This window comes from Macadamia integrifolia, chromosome 14, assembly GCF_013358625.1.
Source record: "Macadamia integrifolia cultivar HAES 741 chromosome 14, SCU_Mint_v3, whole genome shotgun sequence".
Lineage (NCBI taxonomy): Eukaryota > Viridiplantae > Streptophyta > Magnoliopsida > Proteales > Proteaceae > Macadamia > Macadamia integrifolia.
In genome coordinates, this window is record NC_056570.1 from 8,629,559 (window position 1) to 8,650,511 (window position 20,953).

General features: G+C 37.3%; 3 protein-coding genes across 4 annotated transcripts in view; 1 reads left to right on the forward strand and 2 right to left on the reverse strand.

Moving 5' to 3' along the window:
* LOC122061456 (alcohol dehydrogenase-like 6) overlaps window positions 1-8,837 on the reverse strand; it is a 14,456-nt gene extending 5,619 nt beyond the window's left edge. Inside the window, exons 1-9 of the mRNA XM_042624718.1 lie at window positions 8,697-8,837; window positions 8,473-8,609; window positions 3,596-3,642; window positions 1,806-2,128; window positions 1,405-1,487; window positions 1,210-1,285; window positions 1,025-1,086; window positions 630-725; window positions 316-477 (exon numbers count right to left, since the gene is read on the reverse strand). Coding sequence (XP_042480652.1) covers window positions 316-477; window positions 630-725; window positions 1,025-1,086; window positions 1,210-1,285; window positions 1,405-1,487; window positions 1,806-2,128; window positions 3,596-3,642; window positions 8,473-8,609; window positions 8,697-8,736 — 1,026 coding nt within the window. The 5' untranslated portion in view covers window positions 8,737-8,837. The remainder of the gene's footprint in view (window positions 1-315; window positions 478-629; window positions 726-1,024; window positions 1,087-1,209; window positions 1,286-1,404; window positions 1,488-1,805; window positions 2,129-3,595; window positions 3,643-8,472; window positions 8,610-8,696) is intronic.
* Window positions 8,838-8,858: 21 nt separating this feature from the next.
* On the forward strand, window positions 8,859-11,976 carry LOC122061455 (pentatricopeptide repeat-containing protein At4g19890). The gene has a single exon (XM_042624717.1). The coding sequence runs from the start codon at window positions 9,020-9,022 to the stop codon at window positions 11,243-11,245; it is 2,226 nt and encodes a 741-aa protein (XP_042480651.1). The 5' UTR covers window positions 8,859-9,019; the 3' UTR covers window positions 11,246-11,976.
* Window positions 11,977-16,026: 4,050 nt separating this feature from the next.
* On the reverse strand, window positions 16,027-20,098 carry LOC122060931. Of its 2 annotated transcripts, none has more exons than XM_042624040.1 (3): window positions 19,941-20,098; window positions 19,262-19,531; window positions 16,027-16,587 (listed from the first exon to the last, which is right to left on the reverse strand). In XM_042624040.1, the coding sequence occupies exons 2-3, from the start codon at window positions 19,427-19,429 to the stop codon at window positions 16,399-16,401; spliced, it is 357 nt and encodes a 118-aa protein (XP_042479974.1). In that variant the 5' UTR covers window positions 19,430-19,531; window positions 19,941-20,098; the 3' UTR covers window positions 16,027-16,398. The 2 variants fall into 2 exon arrangements, with proteins under 2 accessions (XP_042479974.1, XP_042479975.1); XM_042624041.1 differs by having other exon boundaries at window positions 19,852-20,094.
* Window positions 20,099-20,953: the final 855 nt, after the last annotated feature.

Sequence of the window (20,953 nt, forward strand, 5' to 3'; positions counted from 1 at the left end):
GGTGGGGTAGGGAATTCTAAATGTCTCCTATTGGCTTCACATAGTTTTTTCTATCGGCCGAAGCAAACTCAAGCAAAAATACTTCTTCCAGAGTCAATGAAGTTTCTTCAAGCAGACAAAAGCACCATACATAGACTTCCAGACTCCAGTACAAAGATTTTACCAGACACACAACAATGATGGAATTTGATTTCTACCATAACAAGGAGAGCCAAGAAAACTATTGAGAATACCATTTTCAGTTCACTTCTAAAAAACAACAAATAGTAACACCACACTTCTTAACCAACGGGTAGTTTGTGCAGTTAATATTACCTCTCTTAAATACATGTCCACTAAAGATGGAAGATCAGATTTGGGTTTCCATCCTCCAAATAGAGAGCCTTTTAGGGTTCTTCCTGAAAGTAGTAGTCCATAATGTGCTGTGACCTCAGGTTTCACTTTTGGTACACCAAGAGTAACAGTCAAACCCCAACCCTGAAGGAAAAAGAAGACAAAAGAGATAAAATTTAATAGATTCTTTAGCTTCTAAAGATTGACCAGAAATAGAAAAAGGTTGACCAGAAATAGACTCAAGAATCAGACTAAAAAATACTTGGTAAAAAAATCAGAGGTGGAAATAAAATTACATCAGAACATGATTGCAATGCTGTAGTAATCATGCTAGTGTCACCAACACACTCAAAAGAATAGTCGGCACCTCCATCAGTAATACGCTTAATAACCTGAAAATAAATAAGATAAATGTCTCACTTTTAACCGATGAAACCACATGATCCTGATAGGTGATAGTGCAATCAATAACAATCTACACTGAATGATCCGAGAGAGAGAATGAATAATGAATGAAGTATTAGACTCTGACAAAACAGGATGATCTTAGACCCAAAATCAGTTCGTCAACACAAGATTCCAACACCCTGAGATTCTTTACATTAATGCATTACCATTTGCTTCTTTTATCTTTGGTCCCATTAATTAAAATGCCTATTCTGTTGCAGAGCATTTGATAGAGGAGAAGTACCTGGGAAACAGGTTCATTACAGTCATCAGGATTGATAAAATCCGTAATCCCAAAAGCCTTTCCTGCGCCAAGAAGAGAGTTGATGCTTAAAAAAGCAAAAAAAAAAGAAAAAAAAGAAGCTAATACAGCTCTTCAAATGTTGCCAAGTACGTAAGGCGAAAAAAACGACCATGGACCACAGATACCCTTTTCATGCTTTTCAGGATTGGTATCCACACCAATTATTCGAGATGCCCCCCTTAATTTAGCGCCTTGAGCAATCTATTTGCATTTTTTATTTTTCATACAACAAAGCACATTTAACAAAATTGTGTCAACAGAGTTTGGAGTTCTCAGGAAAAATAATTGAATAAAAATAATAAGCTAAGATTAATACTTACAGAAAGACCTACAGTACCAAGGCCAAAAATTACTACATTTGATCCTTCTGATATGTCTGCAACCTTCCAAGCTGCACCTAGACCTAATAAATTAATAACACAAGTTATGTCAAAGAAAGTATGGAAATGAAGAAGTGTCTACTCATAGCCTGCTCTAATATGAAAACATAAAAGTGATCTGTATGGACTTTCTATTTTTCATCATTAAAAAAGAAAAAAGAAAAAAAAAAAGGAAGAGCAGAATTGGAAGAAGTTGTGCATGGTCCAATTAAATCATCGTCAGAATATTAAAAAACCGAAGAAGTAGAAACATGACAAAGAACAAATGGAAGAGAATGCCAAGTATCTGACCCTGTACGGATATAATAAAGAAAATAAAATCTAATATAAAGTAACCCTACCTGCAGCAACTCCACAACTAAGCAGGCAAATTTTCTCTAGTGGAGCTGTTAAGCTGATTTTAACAGCACATCCGGAATGCACTACAGTGTATTCACTAAAACTTGAAACAGCACAATAGTGATAGATGGGTTTCCCTCTTGTTGAGAAACGGGTTTTCTGATCACTATGCATCAAACCTCTCCTTTCCAGCCCCAATACTTGGCACATGTTACTTTTATCAGACTTACAATGTCTGCATGTCCTGCATTCTCCAGTGAACAACGTCAGCACATGGTCACCTTCCTTAAATTCAGTCACTCCTTCTCCTGTGCTTTCAACAATTCTGTGAATTTTCCAGAGCAACATTCAGTTACACAGTTATTTTGTAATTTTATGAGAAAATTGTAATAGAATTTTGGATATCAATACTAAAAATAGGCGGTCTCCATAAAGAGACATCAACAAACACATAATTCGTTCTGAGTAATGATTCTCTTTGACTTTCTTGGGGAGAAAAAGATAGTTAATGAGAGAATAGTAGTGTAGATGCCCATCCCAAAAAAAATACTAGGGTAGACCGGTAGAGATTATCTCTGTTACAATGGTTGCCTAAAATTTGACAATTTTAACAGTCAATAAAATAGCATTGATTAAGAAGATCAAACAGTTAAGATCCCTAATTTTAAAGGTATTGACCAATTGGGAGGTAGAATTGTCACTGTTTACCAGCCTGCTTAGAAGGTTTCACTTGGTGGATCAACAGATTGGATATGGATGTAGATTCGGAAGGAGATGCCTGCTTATTCCTTTTTCTTTTTTTCTGCTTAATGTTAGACCCACGATTCTTAGAAAAAGTTACATGGGGACAAGGTGGAATTCTTCATCCCTTCATTTGTACAACTAGAGTATATTTTTATGAATGGTTACAACCTTGGAAGTGAATTAGAAAATTTTCTAAACTACTGTGTTCAATCCATAGTTTTAATGGCGTCTAGGCAACCAAGGCGATGGAGGGGCCCTGGATGCAAGGTGACCAAAATGCCCGCCTAGGCGACCAAGGTGACACTAGTTTTAAAGGCACCTGGATGCCAAGGCGGTCACCTAGGTGACACCTTTGACAACAATTGTTCGATTAGAAGGTGAGTTTCTAAACTGTCTTCCCCTTCCAATTTTTGTATCATTTTTTTCGGCTCCAATGGATCTTGGATTACTGTTTGAAATCTACCTGCAATCTGGTGAAGCTCTTAGAGAGGAGAGAAATAGTACGCATACAATTTTGGAGGCAGTACCAAATAATTGAATCTGTGATTGGTGAGGCTATGTCCTCATTATTCAATGGTCATCCATACTAAAAGGAGTTAAAAGTGAATCTTCTACAAATCATTGCTCAAATGGCTGTGAAGCCATGCATTGAAATGTCATATAAATTTGATTTGTATAATGTATACAAATGCTTAGTAAGTAGGTAGCAACATTAGTTTACAGTTCTGTACAATCTAGTGTATTAGTCTACAATCATATATAATGGCATTTATCAATAAAACTCAATCATCATTATCCCAACAACTTGGTTATAGATTAAGATGGAGTAACGATTAATCATCTCATAGGAGTGATTTCTAAGCTATACTCAATGCAAATGAAAGAGCATCAACTGACTCTTCCAGATGCAATGACAATGACATTAACACATGTCATATAAAATTTAGACGATCTCATTGGGTATTAGAATCTTCCTAGTTATGCCATTATCTACCATTTAAATATAATTTGTCCAGAGCAGAGGAAAAGGAGAAACAATAGAACAAACCCTGATGCTTCATGGCCAAATATCCGAGGAAATAAAGGAGCATTTGCCTGTAAAAAAGAAGCATCAGGTTAGGGAAATTTATAACTCCAGATCATGGAAGGAAATTTTATATGGCTAAACATATAGGTGTAACTTGTACTTTGTTAGAGATAGCCAGTCATCACTACTAACAGGCTATCCTTCTAGCCTCTTTTTCAGTAAATCAAAATCAGAATGCTGAACAAGATGCCTAGCCAGCTAACAAACCACAAGAAAAGCAACCAGCAAACACATCTGTAGAATATGTTTATAGAAAATAGAGAAGGCAAGATAAAAAAAAGGGGGTTATGTGGTTCGGTGAATGCCTACATCGACGGTGTGAATGAATCAACCGATATGGGGTCCCAGCAAGTTATTTATAATATCCAATTAACCATATGATATAATGAATCATCCCTTGATTACAGGGAAGTACAAAACAACAAAGATAAAGAAATGATACATATGGTAGGACTGATAAGGATGATTGCCAATATAGAAGACTGGTTGCAATCAAAGATTCCTTGTCTGTGTCAGTTACACAATTTTCTCTAACATATATTACAATGAAAAAGGTTTTACATTAAACAAATAAAATAGAACATTTACAGAGTGCAATTATAAAATTGAGGGCAGAAAAAGAAAATAGTTGGGATTGACCAACTTATCACTCCATCTTCCATCAGCTTTCTTTACCTCCAATGCTACTAGTTGAACTTTCCTGATTCACTCTTACAAGTTATCATTCTTTCATCTTTTGCAAAAGCTGACAACACATTTCCTTCCCCCACTGAATGACAAACCTGATTTACTAACCTTATTCTTTCATTATTGCAAAAGGTGATAACACATTGTTTTGGTGGTTGAGACAATAGTAGAGATTAACGCTAAGCTGGAGTTATGAAGACCAACCTTGGAATCAAGAGGTTTTAAGATAAGTAAAACGAAGACGTAGTATATGGTGTGTAACTTTAGTCACACTAAAACGGATAACGAAATGGTGAAACTAGAGGGGAGAGAGATATAGCAAAGTGATTACATTACATATCTGGGGTTAACCATAAACAAGGGAAGGTGATATAGATAATGATGTTTCTCAGAGAATTAAAGTAAGATGAATGAAGTGGAGAGGTGCATCTGGAGTGTTCTGTGACCAATGTATTCCTGTAAAGCTTAAAGGAAAATTCTATAGGACAATCGTAAGACTAGCTATGATGTATGAAGAAGAATATTGGGCAGTCAAGAAGTGTAATATAGATACGCTGAGTATAGTAGAGATGAAGATGATGAGATGGATGTGCGGAAAAACTAAGAGGGATAAAGTAAGGAATGACCCTAATTCAGGACAAGCTCTGAGAAAGTCATTTGAGGTGGTATGACCATGTTCAATGGACCTTGGGATGCTCCAGTAAGGAGGAGTGATCAGATTCAGATGGAAGGAGCTAGAGCTAGGGGCAAGCATAAAATAACCATAGGAGAATTAGTGAGGAAAGACATGCAGAGTTTAGGTCTCAATCCTAGTATTGACCTCAAATAGAACTGTAGGGAGTGCAAGTATTCATGTAGCTAACCCCATTTAGGTAGGACGTTTCCAAAGTGTTGTTGTGTTCTTTTTTTCTCCCCTCTCACGGATCCATATAGCCCACCCCATTTAGTTGGGAAAAAGGTTGAGTTGCTGTTTTTGTAGTTGTCATGGCACTATGGTGAGCCATGTTGGTGTCTAGCAGCCTTAAGGCCTAGGCCAGGCCTATGAAAAGCCAAGGCACCCAAGGCAAGCCCTTAACCACCCATATTTCACTCCAATTCTATGTACCTCTATTGATTCTTAGTACGTTTTCTTCTTCGTCCCCTATTTCCACTGCTTTCTTTTAATTCTTCTTCTTCCTCTTCGGCTCTCCCCTTTTTTCCCTTTTTTGCCCAGTCTTGTTTGGGCACCTTGACACTTAAAGAGTTAGGACTGTAATATAGTGAGGATAATGGCTATACTGAATCTCAAGATTCTCTTACCCAATGATAGTCTAGTTTTCCACACCCTAAATGTTGGTGGAGACCATTGGAAATTCCTCTAGTTTTTATTTTTATTTTTATTTTTTTTATTTTTTATTTTTTCTCATTTCCTTCACAATGCTTGCTATAATCTGAACACTAAGGAGGGGGAAAAAATTATGTATAACAGCAATAACAACAAACTTAGCCTTATCCCAATTTAATGGGGTCAGCTACATGGATCCATACAAAACAAAAATAGGAAAAAGTTCCCATAGTAGAAGGGAAAACTATCCACAAGATAGCTAAAATTAATGAAAGGAGAAGAGATTTTGACCATCTGAGATGTATTAAGAGCAACAATGGTAGAGTCCTAGTAAGGGATGAGAATATTATGAAGAGATGGGAAATATACTTCTCTGACCTACTAGATAGAGACACTTCAAGTAGAGGTGGCCTGGAAGAATGCATTATGCAGGAAGACACCACACAAATATATATAAAAGGTTGGACTGGATGAAGTTAAAGAAGTCTTGAGAAAGATGAAAGTTGGAAAGATACCATCATTTGATGAGGTCCCAATAGAGGTGTGGAAGAACTTAAAACAATGTGGGCTATCTTGGTGAACCAACCTCCTTAACAAGATTTTGCACACAAGGAAAAAATACCAAATTATTAGAGGAGAAGCACTATAGTTCCAATCTACAAAAATAAAGGTGATAGGCAGAGTGCAATAACTATAGAAGCATAAAAGTAATGAATCATACTATGAAATTGTGGGAGAAGTTTATTGAAGCCCACCTGAGAAGAGAAATCAATATTTCGGAAATTTGGTTTTATGCTAGCTAGATCCATGATAAAAGCTATTTATTACTTAGGAGGCTCATGAAAAGATTTAGAGGCTACAAGAAGAATCTCCATATGTTCTTTATTGACATAGAAAAACCTATGATAAAGTTCCTAGAGAGCTAATCTGGCCTGTATTAGAGAAGAGAAGGGTATAAAGTAAATATGTAGACATAATTAAATATATATATATATATATATATGAGAATGTGATGACCAGCATGAGAACTATGGGAGGGAAAAATAGTGAATTCCTAGTTACAAAGTACAATTGGACTATATCAAAGATTTGCTTTAAGCCCTTATTTGTTTGCGGTTTTCATGGATGATTTAACTAGGAACATTTAAGACAAGGTTTCGTGGCGTATACTCTTTGCCGATGATATTGTTTTGGTGGATGAGACAAAAACTAAGAATAACGCTAAGTTGGAGCTATTGAAAGCAACTTTGGAATCAAAAGGTTTTAAACTAAGTAGAATAAAGACAAAGTATATGCTGTGTAACTTTAGTCACATTATAATGGATAATGAAATAGTGAAGATTAAAGTGATAATGAAATAGTGAAGATTAAAGTGAGAGATGTACCATAAAGTGATCATTTGAAGTATCTTGGGTCAATCATAAATAAGGAAGGTGATGTAGAGGATCATGTTTCACAGAGAATTAAAGTGAGATGGATGAAGTGGAGAAGTCCATCTAGGGTGTTGTATGATTGATGTAGTCCGCTAAATCTTAAAGGGAAGTTCTATAGGAAAGTTGTCAGACCGGCTATGATATATGAGGCAGAATGTTGGACAGTTAAGAAATGTCATACCGATAAGCAATGTGTAGCAGAGATGAGGATGCAAAGATGGATGCGTGGCAAAACTAAAAAGGACAAAATAAGGACTGATCATATTATGGGTGATTTGGGAGTTACCCCAATTCATGATAAGCTCCAAGAAACCGTTTGAGGTGGTATGGTCATGTCAAATGGAGGCCTGTGGATGCGCCACTAAGGAGGAGTGATCTAATTCAAATTGAAGGAGCTAAAACAGCTAGGGGCAAGCCTAAAATGACCATAAGAGAAGTAGTGAGGAAAGACAGGCATAGTTTAGGTATTCTCCTAAGTATGACCTCGAATAGATCCAATTGGAGGTCTAGAATCCATGTAGCAAACTCCATTTAGTTGGGATAAAGCTGAGTTATGGTTGCTGTAATAATAACTCTTAAGTCATTTTTAAATTAATTTGAAAATCCTTTTTTACCTCAGACCTAAAGAACTTTTGAGAATAAGAAAAAGGGCAATCAAAAGAAAGTTACAACTTCTTAGTTCTCTCTCTCCCTCTTTTGTTAAAAACAACTTCTTAGTTCAATACTTTTGTTACAACAAGATGCACCCAAACTTTTTAAGTCCTTAATTTACTCCCTATGAAACAAAACACTATAATTAGATATTGGGAGAGGATTCCCCATGCAGCGATTTTTTTTTTGGTGGGGGGGGGGGCGAGGAGATTCTCCACACGACACCAATGGCAGCATGAGAAATGGTGTCATCCACATGGGGACATGATCACTGGAGGAGAGAAAATAATAATTAAAAAAAAGTGAGATGGTGAATGATACAATGGCTGCACAAGAAACTTTTTCCTATGTTTTACATTTTACCTTTTTTTTAACTTCCATCCATTACAACTCAAAACAAATGGACTGAAACAGATTAGGAAAAAAATATTCCAACACATCCTCACCTAGAAGTAACATCTTCCACAAGGAAGGTGATGAGGAAATTCTGACAATTGGATGGAAATTAATGTGGATTGAACATGTCAAATTTCCGTACTTTGTTTACCACTTGGCAGACTCAGTTGGGATGAACTTGACAGATGATCAGAAGACATTGTCCATTTACAATCAAAATTACAGACCCACCTCAAATGTGACAGTGATTGGGGGGGGGGGGGGAATCTAGAAAGGAAAGCCAGTATAGAACTTCTGTAGACTACTAAAACGAACAGTAGAAGGATTAAGGGATCAGGAGTCAAGACCTTAGATTCCCATTGTGTTATGTCACTCCGGCAAAGTGAGGTGCAGACGACCTTTATACGAATCTCCATTGGATGCGGAGGGTCCAGCTCCACTTCCTCTAAAATCAGAGGCTCTCCAGGTCCCCAAGCAACCGCAGCTACAAAAGAAAGGGGGAAGACTTAAATTCTAAGCATTAAATAAGAATGGAGAATCACAAGTGAGAAGTCGATCAAAATCAGATTACCTTTGCAGGTGATGACACGAGGGTCTTTGACGGAAGACATGGTTGAAGGCCAAGAAATCCAGACAGATGAAGAACCTCCAACAGGGTAGAAGCAAATAGAGATTTTATAGGTAGTAGTTGGGAACTTCTTTCACTTTGGTGGTAGGTGAGAGACTGAGAGAGGCTTTATGATGGTGATGGTGGGTGAGAGTCTCTTCTCTCTCTCTCTCTCTCTCTATATATATGCGATAAGAAAATGACCATCAGTGAGAAGCTATAAAAAATAAGGGGGTAGAAGAAATAAAAAATGATAATAATACAGAGAGTCGGAAACCCATGGAAGAATGAAGATTTTGTTGCGTGATCATGGTGCCATGGTGGTTCCGTCTCTTCGGTACCTCTCCCTTCATCACTCATTGAACCGTTATCTTCGTCATTCTTCCTACCCAAAAGGAAAAAATGGCCTGTATCTCCCATTTCTCACTCGTCAATCTAGCGTTTCAACAACCAACAATGGCCATAAACCTTTTAATTGGCCTCAGTATCCTCAAACTTCACTTCCCTGGATCGAAGAAATCAAAGACACTCAAGATCATTCACTGGCTTCAACTATTCCAACCCAAACTTCAGTTACTACAATCTGCTTTCTTGTTCGTGAAGCTTATCACCAACGAGGCCAAAGAAGAGCAAACTCTACTCCATTGTTTCTTAAAATTAATGAATCTCTTTTGACCCACGAAAAGGCTCTTACTGTCGTTGCTTCTGTCGCCGACACAGATGGTTCCATGGTGGCCTTGAGTTTCTTCTATTGGGCTATCAGCCTCTCGAAGTTTCGTCACTTCATGCGCTTATATATAACCACTGCTTCTTCATTGATGCATCTCGGAAATTCTGAGAGAGCCCACGAAGTCATGAGGTGTATGGTGAAAAGCTTTGCTGAAGTTGGGAAGTTGAAGGAAGCTGTCGACATGACTATTGAGATGCAAAACCAGGGCTTGCCTCCTAATGTTCACACCTTGAACTTTATCCTGAGGAATGCTGTGGAATTGAGCCAGTTAGAACTTGCTGAGAATGTGTTTGTGGAAATGTGTAATAGAGGTGTTTCTCCGAATTCTTGTAGTTTCAAGTCAATTATTGGAGCTCATTGCAGGATAGGTAACGTCACTGATGTGGAGAAGTGGTTAAGTGACATGATGGCTGAAGGCCTTATCATAGATAATGTGACCTGTACTTTGGTCATTGATGCATTCTGCAACAACGGCTATGCAAATAGGGTACCTGGGCTTTTGCAGAAGATGCGTGAGGCGGGGTTGGCTGTAAATGTGATCAATTATACAGCTTTGATTAATGGGTTGTGCAAGAGAGGCAGTGTTAAGCAAGCATTTGAAATTTTGGAGCAGATGGCAAGGGAAGGTTGTAAGCCAAATGTCTATACTCACACAGCATTGATTGATGGACTCTGCAAGAAAGGTTGGATAGAGAAGGCATTTAGGCTGTTTCTGAAGCTTATTCGGAGCAATAACTATAAACCAAATGTGCATACATACACTTGCATGATCAGTGGCTATTGCAAGGAGAAGAAGTTGAATCGGGCTGAGATGTTGTTGACTAGGATGCAAGAACAAGGATTGGTACCAAACACCAACACCTACACAACTTTGATTGATGGGCATTGCAAAGTAGGGAATGTTGATCGGGCTTATGAGCTGCTAGATAAAATGGCTAAAGAAAATTGCACTCCCAATATTAGTACATACAATGCAATTATTGATGGCCTCTGCAAGAAGGGAAGAGTTCAGGAGGCACATAGGCTTCTTCAGACGGGCTATGCACATGGATTGCAAGCAGATAAAATCACATATACCATCCTCATTAGCGAGCATTGCAGGCGGGCTGACCCTAATCGGGCTTTGGAATTGTTTAACAAGATGTTAAAATTAGGGCTCCAGCCTGATATGCATACGTACACCACATTAATTGCAGTATTTTGCCGTCAAAGAAGAATGAAAGATAGTGAGAAGCTATTTGACGAAGCTATTGAACTTGGCTTGGTACTGAGCAAACACACTTATACATCTATGATCTCTGGGTACTGTAGAGATAGAAACGTCAGCTCTGCTTTGAATGTCTTTCATAAGATGACTGAGTGTGGCTGTCCCGCTGATTCTCTCACTTATGGTGCTCTAATAAGTGGGCTTTGCAAGGAGTCCAAGCTGCAGGAGGCTCACAAGCTTTATGATGCCATGGTAGATAAGGGATTCTCGCCATGTGAAGTTACTCGCCTCACATTAGCTTATGAATATTGCAAGAAGGATGAGACTGCCACTGCTATGGCTATCTTGGACATATTAGACAAGAAGTTGTGGATTCGTACTGTCAATACCTTAATCAGGAAACTTTGTAGTGAGAGGATGGTGGACATGGCAGCATCATTTTTCCACAGATTGTTGGATAAAGACCAGAATGTGGACCGTATAACTTCTGTAGCCTTCATGACGGCATGCTATGATAAGAACAAGTATTCAGTTGCTTCCGAATTGACTAAAAGGATTTCAGAAGGGAACAGTTAGCAGCCATCTTCTTGATTGCATATGTGCTTATTCACCCACCCTGTTCCACGGTCAGACACACATGAAGAAGAGTGTATGATTGTGGTGAATTGTGTAATAGGGGATTCCTTGCTCTTATAGGCTGATGAGAATGAAAAGTTAAGAGCTTGATTGCACCAGGCAGAAGATAAGGAATGGAAAAGAAGAATGTCCCTGAGTTGCATCCCCAAAAGAAAAGGAATGGAAGAGAAAAATGTTGAAGCATATTGAACAGACAAGGCCGACAACAATGCTCTTTTACAAATGGAAAAGCGTTAAGGGGAGAGTGAGGGAGAGGCACATGGTCATTGTTGGCAGAGTAGCATATTTGACACTGGATCTGAAATCTGACATTGCACCAAAGCTGAAACTAGTAGAGGTGAGCCATAAGATGGGTGTTGTTTGATATCTTGAAGGAGCTTGGCCCTCCTCTTCACTGACATTTGGGACATGTTTAATATACAGTACCTACATGGCAATCCTACCTATTCATTACCCTCCCACCTTTTCCCTGTTTATTTGGATAACATTTAACTGATTTATTGGTTGGGTAATGCTCAAACTGGGAATATTGTTATGGTCTATATTATCAAGTGGGTTCGATTTGAGATTTAATATTTATTTGAATATTTCAGATAGGTTTCTAGATATTCTTGTTTTTCTGGTTTGGCATTGGAAAAAAATAAAATCTTGCTCATGTTTTTTTGACTTCATGGATTGAGCTCAATTGTGGTTTGTGCTTGTTTCCTCTGTGGTTCTGTTTTTTGGGGTGTTTTATTTGCTGGTGTAATTTCTGTGGGTTATTATTTCATTCCTCAAAGAATTTTATTGAGAATTGGAGATATGATGTGCCAGAACCTCTTCCAAATCACTGGGTTGTCTGGACAAGGAAAATTCTATCACCGCATGCAGCAGTAGTGGGAGAGGTTTCTTCTTTCAGAGCTTGGTTTCTGTAAATCCTGTTATGTTCTTATGCTTTGCATCCCAAATTTCTCCAAGGATAGTTATCTTTCCAAAACTCTTTAGGATCTTTTTTGAATTCCTTTTAAGAATTTTCATGATTGATGCCTCAGAACGACAAATTAGAATATGAGAATGGTAAGAACTACTATTATTAGAGTTGCCATGTCGTAGCTCAGCTATCCAACTCTTCATTAATGGAAGTTACAAATCCATGCACCCTCAAAATGAACTTTTTTTTTTTTTTTTTTTTTTTTTTTTTAATGAAAACCCTCAAAAGGAATTGAATTTTGAGAGTGCATGTGAAGTCTACTTGGCATTGAATTTTGAGAGTACATGTGAAGTCTATTTGGCATTGAATTTTGAGAGTGCATGGTAGGGTGGATTTTAACACTCAACTCACACCTTCCCACCATACTGGGCAGTGGTTCTCTCATAGCTTGTTCTCTCCATAGCTTGGAGGCTTAGAAACATGACTGTTGCTTTTCAATTGGCTATTTTGCATTAATTACTTCTGCATTAATTGGCTGGTGGGTTTTAACACTCAAGTGACTCAACACCTTCCCACCATACTGGGCAGTGGTTCTCTCCATAGCTTGGAGGCTTAGAAACATGACTGTTGCTTTTCAATTGGCTATTTTGCATTAATTACTTCTGCATTAATTGGCTATTTTGTATTTGCTTTGGAAAAAAAAAAAAAAAATTAGGATTTACAGGAAGGAAAAAAAAAAAACTCTCCTTTTTGATATACCAGGTGAGTAGGATTCTTCAATCTGACTGTAGCCTTTTTCTAGTTCATTTTGCAATGTTCTTCATATTTTTCATCATTGAATAGCAATTATTCCGTACCTTAATCCGTGTGTGTGTGGGAGTGAGTGCATCTGTTTGTTTGTGTGTGGGTAGGTAGTGCGTTTGTGTGCGTGTAGGTGGGTAGTGGGTGTGTACGGGTAGGTGGTAGGTGAGTGCATGTCTATGGGTAGATGGTAATGTGTGTGTGTGAGTTTAACTTTCAAGCATCCTCCATACACAATAATCTCATCCTTGACTAATTCTTTGATCATGGTGCCCAATGCCATGAATGTGATGTGAAAGAGTTCCAAAACAAGCAGTTCTCGATTGCACCTTAATTTGATTTAACCAAGAACATTTGTTCATTGATTCTTCATGATCTCTACAATTACAATATGGCAGCTCAGATGGTTTTTAAATGTGTATGGATAGACCCTAAGATGCCTCGCACACTGGTCAAATTTCAGCCCAAATACATTGATTCTTCATGATCTCTACGCTTACAATATGGCAGCTCAGATAGTTTTTAAATTTGTATATGGATAGACCCTAAGATGCCTTGCACACTGGTCAAATTTCAGCACAAATACACTCCATCTCTTGGCAAAACAAACCATTAACAATTCCTGAACTAAAAAATGGGTGCATGAATATCAATGGGAGGGTATACGATACATGGGAGGATAAGGCCTTGCATGATAACACTTCTGTTTCTGGGTCAAATTTCTGGAAAAAAAAAAAACCTCTTTGATCTCCAATTCGACTGGCAGAAGGAGTTTAACAAGTTTACGAGCATCACATTCCATTTTGCAAATCTTGATATCATTCAAGTGAATTTATAGTTCTTAATGTGAATTCCCTTTTATAAGGAATGATCCTTAGATAGCACGGAGAGATAAAAAAAAAAGAAAGTTATAAGTTGGACTTCATGTAATATTTCAATAAACCAATAGCTTATTCTTGACAAGATTATTTTTGAGAAAATACTTTCCTACATGGTCAATGCACTTGATTTGGGCATGAGCTTCTCTCTCTCTCTCTCTCTCTATATATATATATCTCTTTCTCTCTCTCTCTCTATATCTCTCTCTCTCTCTCTCTCTCTCTCTCTATATATATATATATATATAGAGAGAGAGAGAGAGAGAGAGAGAGAGAGAGAGAGAGAGAGAGATTTTGTAGGGTTTGAATATAGGTAAAGACCTAACTTTACTAGACTCCGGAACATCTACAATTTGTTCACTGTTTTTGGATAAGGCTTTGTAGAGTTGTTGGCCAATTGTTTGAAGATATTGAATTGTGAAGTTTTCTTGTTGGATTATTTGCTTTATTTCTTCCGTGACTCCTTCATACGATTTGAAGGGGGAAACAAGTAAATCTACTTTGTCAAAGACAAATTTAATATTTTCCATTGGTGGGTGGATGGTTTCAATTTGACTCCCATCATTTTTTGTCCATAATTTGTGAGTTGTCTTTTGAACATGAATTTGGTTCCTAAATGGATAATTTATATTATTTCTTTAAGTATATATTCTTGTCACTGGCACATGTACCAAATTTCTAGGCTAGAAAAATCTCTATTTTTTAACTGGATTCAGATTCTCTCCAGCCGGGGGTGGCTGGAGAGGGACCGGCCAGACAAAATAGGAGAGAGAAAGTCGGCTGGAGAGGATCTAAATCCGTCTTTTTGGGTCCTATTGTTAGTAGTGAATAGAATAGACAACAAAGCTTTTAAGGGTAAACTGAAGGGTAAGTCTGAATGAAAAGAGACGGGAAAATTTTCAAATGTGTGTTGTTTGTTTGGAAGTGGTGAAGAAATTAAAACAAAGAAAAGGAGAGAACCTCAATCTGAATAAAATGAACAAGACCTTCTTACTACTGTTACTCTGAAAACTGGAGGCCCTGAACATCCAAGTGCTTTTACAACAATAAGCCTTATGTATCAAGATCACTTCTGAAACTTGGACATCTAGATCGAAGGTGGTACTGAAATAAAGGAAAATGTCTCCATCATGCAATAACAGGGACCTTCTCCATTAGCCATGCAGAGTGATGATTTTGATGGAGGACCCTTTGATAGGTCACCTATTTAGGTTGGTCTGTCTTGACCAAGTGGCCTTCCTGGTATGGACTCTCAAATTTAACAATGGTCACTGTCGAAGTGAGCTTGGAGTTCCCTGTACTATATTAACACATGGACATATCAGTCTTGTTCAAAATTTAGTTAAAAGTAGATGTTGGTGTGAGCATGTCCACCAAATACAGGTGAACTGCCATGGAGAAATCAGAATTTGTAGTCTTGGATTCAATATCACAGATAAAGGATTGACTCAGAATAGAAAAGACAGCCTATTCACACAAACCATATGGCAATGGAAAGTAAAAGCTTTCTGATGAGCACCAACATCTAGATACCTAGAAGAATCACAACATTCATACACTAATCTTGTTATCTAGACTCCATATGGAGCCAAAACAAGTACTTCTAAGAGTAAACACACCGAAAAGAATCCAATACAGATTTCATTAGATCCTGTGTTTTTCGATGTGCAAGAATTATTCATGAGAATCGTCATTTGATTGTAAAAAATGTTATGCCATACATTAGGTATGTTTGTGGATAATTTCACAGAGTTCAGATCACTTTCTCATCTATCAGCTGCATTTGCTTGCTCTGACATCTCAGCTGATTTCTGTTGGGATATTGGTTAAGGATAAAGCTTTCATTAAAACAGAAGTCAGGCAATCCATTTGGAGCTTGAAGTCAAGTTTTGGAGAATTAAAGATTGAGATTGATATTATAGTTCTCTTTTGCCTTCCTAATTATTTATTTTATTAGTAGTTAAATGTTATAAGCATGCACCTCATGAGCTTCCTATTTTTCTTTGGAGATACTTTTCAATTTTTTTGGATTTTATCTAGTAGCTGCATAAAATGTTTTAAGTTCAAAACATCCACTTCATAACTTCAAATTTACCCAAGTATGCGAAAAAGCATAATGGGAAAACACCAAATGAAAAAAAAAACACATCTATATGAATTCTCAGAGTATTGATTGTTCAACCAACAAAAGGAATTTGTTTACATTTTCAACACACTGTATCACTGATTCACTATCATCTACATGGAAAATCACAGAAGCGATACCTTTATGTGCCATTGGTCGTGAGTTTGAGACCACTTTCATAAGATCACGCGCATCATGCAGCAATAAAATTAGATGGAAAAACTCTTCAGTGAATAACACATTTACACATCCAACATCAATGAGTTCTCATGCAACTGCCAAGCTCAACAGCATCTCAGATCTCATAATTGAGTATCCCAAGTGGCAATAACTGTGAAGAAACCAAGACAAACCAGTAGCAATTTAAGGTCCCAAGCAGCTACGGTCTGTAAGAACTATGTCTTGGATTTAAGGGCTTGACATTGGGCTTTGTGAACCAAGTGGTGTAGAGGAACTGTTTATGGGGCCCCACATGATTGCAAATTAGCCGAAGCTTCTGCCTTTCCCTCATCCATCTCAACACTATTTTCATGTGCCTTTTGCTTGTCAATCCTCTCAAACCAACATCCTGAGAATTAAGCAACCATTGAAGCACAAAAAAAACGAAAATACAAGATCAAGGACAGTAAGATAATTTCTTTACGCAGGATTTGGCCATCCCACCCATTGAATCATTATGATTCGTTTTATAGAATCTTCTACAGTCGCAGGTTTCGTCGACTGGGTGCTGGAGATGGCTGAAACCTTGGTCTGTGCTCTGAATGCTCAAACTTAACTCTGGCAACTAGTGAACTTTTTCGCTATGGTTGACAATGATTGTTTCCTATTGATGAGTTATAGAGGAATACAGAACCTTATTGCACACTTGTGTGTGGCCGTAAAGCCACTTGGCATCCTGACTGGACTGTTTTCTCACAAATCTTAGTGAAACCTTCCTAATCTAGTCGCAACAGAAGCAAGAACTGTGTACATTGGTAAAATGTGTCCAGTTTTATTGCCTTCTGAACTCTGTTTATCTTATCTTTTTGGGTGCTTACAACTGCCCCCCCAACCCCCCCACCCCACCAAAAAAAAAAAAAAAAAGAAGAAGAAGTTGAAGGCAAGATTCAATCCCAAGTCCTGGTGAAAACAGGCCACAGTCCTTGACAGAACACAAAGCTGCTACCATCAATTCAAACATCAGCAACCAGCCAACCAGACCCATCCTTGAAGAGAGAAAAACTAAGAGGTAGATCCACATATGCTATGAGTCAGAAGTCAGAACCACATTCATGTCCATTGATAAAAGAATATTTCCTCACTAAGGATGGGTATAACTTGATGCCTACTTTTCTCTTAGTTGATGCGGTGAACCAGGTTTCAAGGAAATAACAGCTAGTATTTTTGGGTAACTTCTAACAATTCCACTGTTATTTTTGTCCTACAGATTTCGACCACAAAGAAGCTTTAAGGAGGAGTTCTGAAATAAGTTTTTATCTTTCATGGGTTCATTAGATAAAGAATAGACATTGGGCTTTAAGGAGGAGTTCTGAAATAAGTTTTTATCTTTCATGGGTTCATTAGATAAAGAATAGAAATTTGGCTTGCTTCTTAGACATTTCATTGATGGGGTTTTAAGATATTTTCATTCTATTTTTGGGTTTTCCTGCTCATTCTCTCCTTTATTGGGTCTAACTCTCTCTGCCTTTGCATTTTCTATATACTTCTCCATGTTATCTAGATAATTGCCAATTACAGGCTTACAGTCACCATAATCAATGATTGTTGGAACTTTGTCATTAAAAAATAGAATGACATAGTCTAACTTTGCCAGGTTAGAAGGTCCTAAGTTTTAAAAAGAAAAAAGAAAATGGAATTTCATATGAAGTCAGGGGAAAAAAAAAGAAGCAGTAGATTACTGTAACATTTGATGATTATATATATGACTGCACAACCCTAATCATATTATAATAGAGCGAACTCACTACAATTTGGAACAGTAAAGACAAGAAGTCAAATTGACAAGAACAGAAGAACTTTGCTAAAAAGTAACGCACAAATGTACGAAGTGATTACAAGTTGAATACAAGCAGCCAACACAAGATTGTAATGTTATATATGGTCCTCTTGCATCTCAACATCCAAGTCTGTCCGGAGATCATGAAAACAAAATATTTATTCTTCACCCAATATAATTACTAAAAGAAGAAGAGGACAAAGCCGATTATAATGATGATGAAAAGAAATAATGAAATGAAATCTATACTCCTTCTATTGAAACGAGTTTAGGCATACACTGAACAAATATAGCAAAGGTGCGGCATAAAGCACTGGCAACTAGTAGGGGCATTCAGATTAATCCTTTCAAGTGACTTTATCAAAGAATTGATCTTTGACCTTTTTGCATCTTTATCCTTTCTTTCCCCCTTTACTAAGACTAAAATAATACAGGATTTAGATACTTAAAACATCCAATAAGAGCGGCATTCTACTATGAAAAAAAAAAATGAAAGAAGCATTGGTGTGACATAAATTTACAGGACGTATCAGAACAGGAGCCAAGCATAACTCCAACACTTATGGATACAATCAGTGTTCTAGGTGTAGCAATGCTGAAAGGAGGAGCTTGACAAAGAGAGAGAGAGAGAGTGAATAAAGGTATAGAGGGAGGGAGGGAGAGAGAGAGAGAGAGAGCCAATCAACCTATTCTAAAGAAATCAGTCAAAGAGTCAATCAACCTATTCTAATACTTCACCCTAAACATAATACAAGAACAGTCACAGGATTATTATCCTAAACATGTTACATATTTAGAATTCAAAATTTATTTATTCCACTCTCTTTAAAGTTCTGAATTCCTATATTTTGGAGTTCACAGGGTCCGAAAACCTAGGTCTGTTTCAGGTCTCTCACGCCTACAAACATTCCAGTGCATACACAATATTAGGAAACATCGATGGACCAAACTGCAACTGTGTTTAATGCAACTAACAAAGTCACAAAGCTTAATCCAGAAACCTAGTAGAATATTCATTAAATACATCTCAAATCAGACAAAGCTCTTAAAAATCACAAGCCACCAAAATCAAAATCATAACAGAGTTTAACATTATCTATTCCATAAATTTTTGGAGTTCAGAGCCAAAAGACCATTCAAACTGATTTAACACCACAAATGGCTTTCCATATCAATTATTTCCAGCAATCAGGAAAAAAAGAAAATGTGTGAAGTAATGAACAGAAGGTCCATGTAAGTAGTGTACCTTAACATGTTCCCAAGTATCAGCAATGGTGAGAGGACCATGCTCCTTCAAGATGTCAAATATCACCCGGGTGATGGTCTGTGTTTGCTCTGGTGGAGTCTTCAACTCTATTGGTTTCATCTTCGGCTTTGGTTTCTTCGCAAAATACCGAATGACAGTGGCAAACATGATATTATCTTTAGGGCAACCCTATGCCACACCTTCTCAACTTGCTTTTCCACAATTGCACTAATTAGAAGACCATTTTTGCTTCCCTGTCTATTCAACAATCTGCATGGAAAATTACATATAGATGAAGAGAAAAAATAATTGTCCTTTTACCCATTATGAGGTCATGATATATGGTGCTTAAAAACGAAAAATAGATCTCAAATACATGAACCCAATAGAAATTAGAGCTAAAATTATATATTAACTACCTCCCATCAAATACTAATTTGTTCTAATACCATAACCCTTGTTTCTTGATATCACCGTTGTTATTTATTTCTGGATTGGAAAAAGTAAGGTATGAATATTATTTAGCCTGGACTTTAAAATAAATGGTCATAAATTTAGTTAATAAAACTTGAGACGGCACAAATTTATACCATCTCCAGTTACAAGTAGCAGCTAGCGGTTGCAGAACTCGCCAATAAACAAATGAGACAGAGTGGAGGAGAGAAATAAAAAAAATCACCAGTAACCAAAGATGATATCAGCTAGATCCACCAGAGGTTCCTGAAAAAAATTCTGGCGTATTCTCAATCAACAAACCGCGAAAGAGAGATCGAACCTGGAAGAGAAGGGGTTTGGCCTTGGCACAAGGAAGGTAAGAGGAGAAGGGGGACAAAGAGGGTTTTATAAAAATGATTTCGAATTTAGGCATGATTTGGTTTGATTTCTATTTCAATTTCATGGGTGATTTCTACTTCAGAAATTATTTGGTTTGGTTTTTTCACCTTATTTCAGTGAAATAGAAATGAATAGAATGAAAAGGTTGGGAGAGTGTGGACCCTACACTCAAAGACATGGGGATGAAATGATTGACCCACCACCCCCATGAAATGTAAAATGACTTTTCAGTGAATGCTTCTTTACATTTTCCCATTAACCCTTATGCATACAGGAGAACAACAATTCTCACAAAAAAAAAACATAGAAACCGCACTCCCATTGGTTATGTGATTGAATAGAGAAATTTTAAGATTAATGCAGCAAAGGAGGCACCATCTTAGGAAACTATTGGGCCCAAAGCCCACAAGTATGGGCTCTGATGGAACAAGGTGTAGGAATTTTCAATTGGATTAATATTGGTTATATAAAATATTGTTTAACTTATAAAATAATTTTGGTAAAGGGCTGATCATAAATATGATTATTGGAAGACATGTATCAATGATCAACATATATGTCCTGTGGGAAAAGATATAGTGTTTGTATTTGTCCTTTGGAGACAACCCTTGGTGGCATCTCTAACAATTATGAGAGACAATCCCAATTATGTGAGAATCCGAATTTTGTTTTCTCTTGATCTTGGCTTTCATAAATCATAGTTTGTTATGTCCAACCGATTGCAGCCCTTGGTGTCCCTAACTCGCTGATCAAGTGAGTGCGCTACTAGTACAAGCTCTAGCATAGGCTAGAGAATGGGCTATTTTATCTTGGATATTGATTCAAAAGAAGTCAGTTTGCACCATATAAGAGGCATTG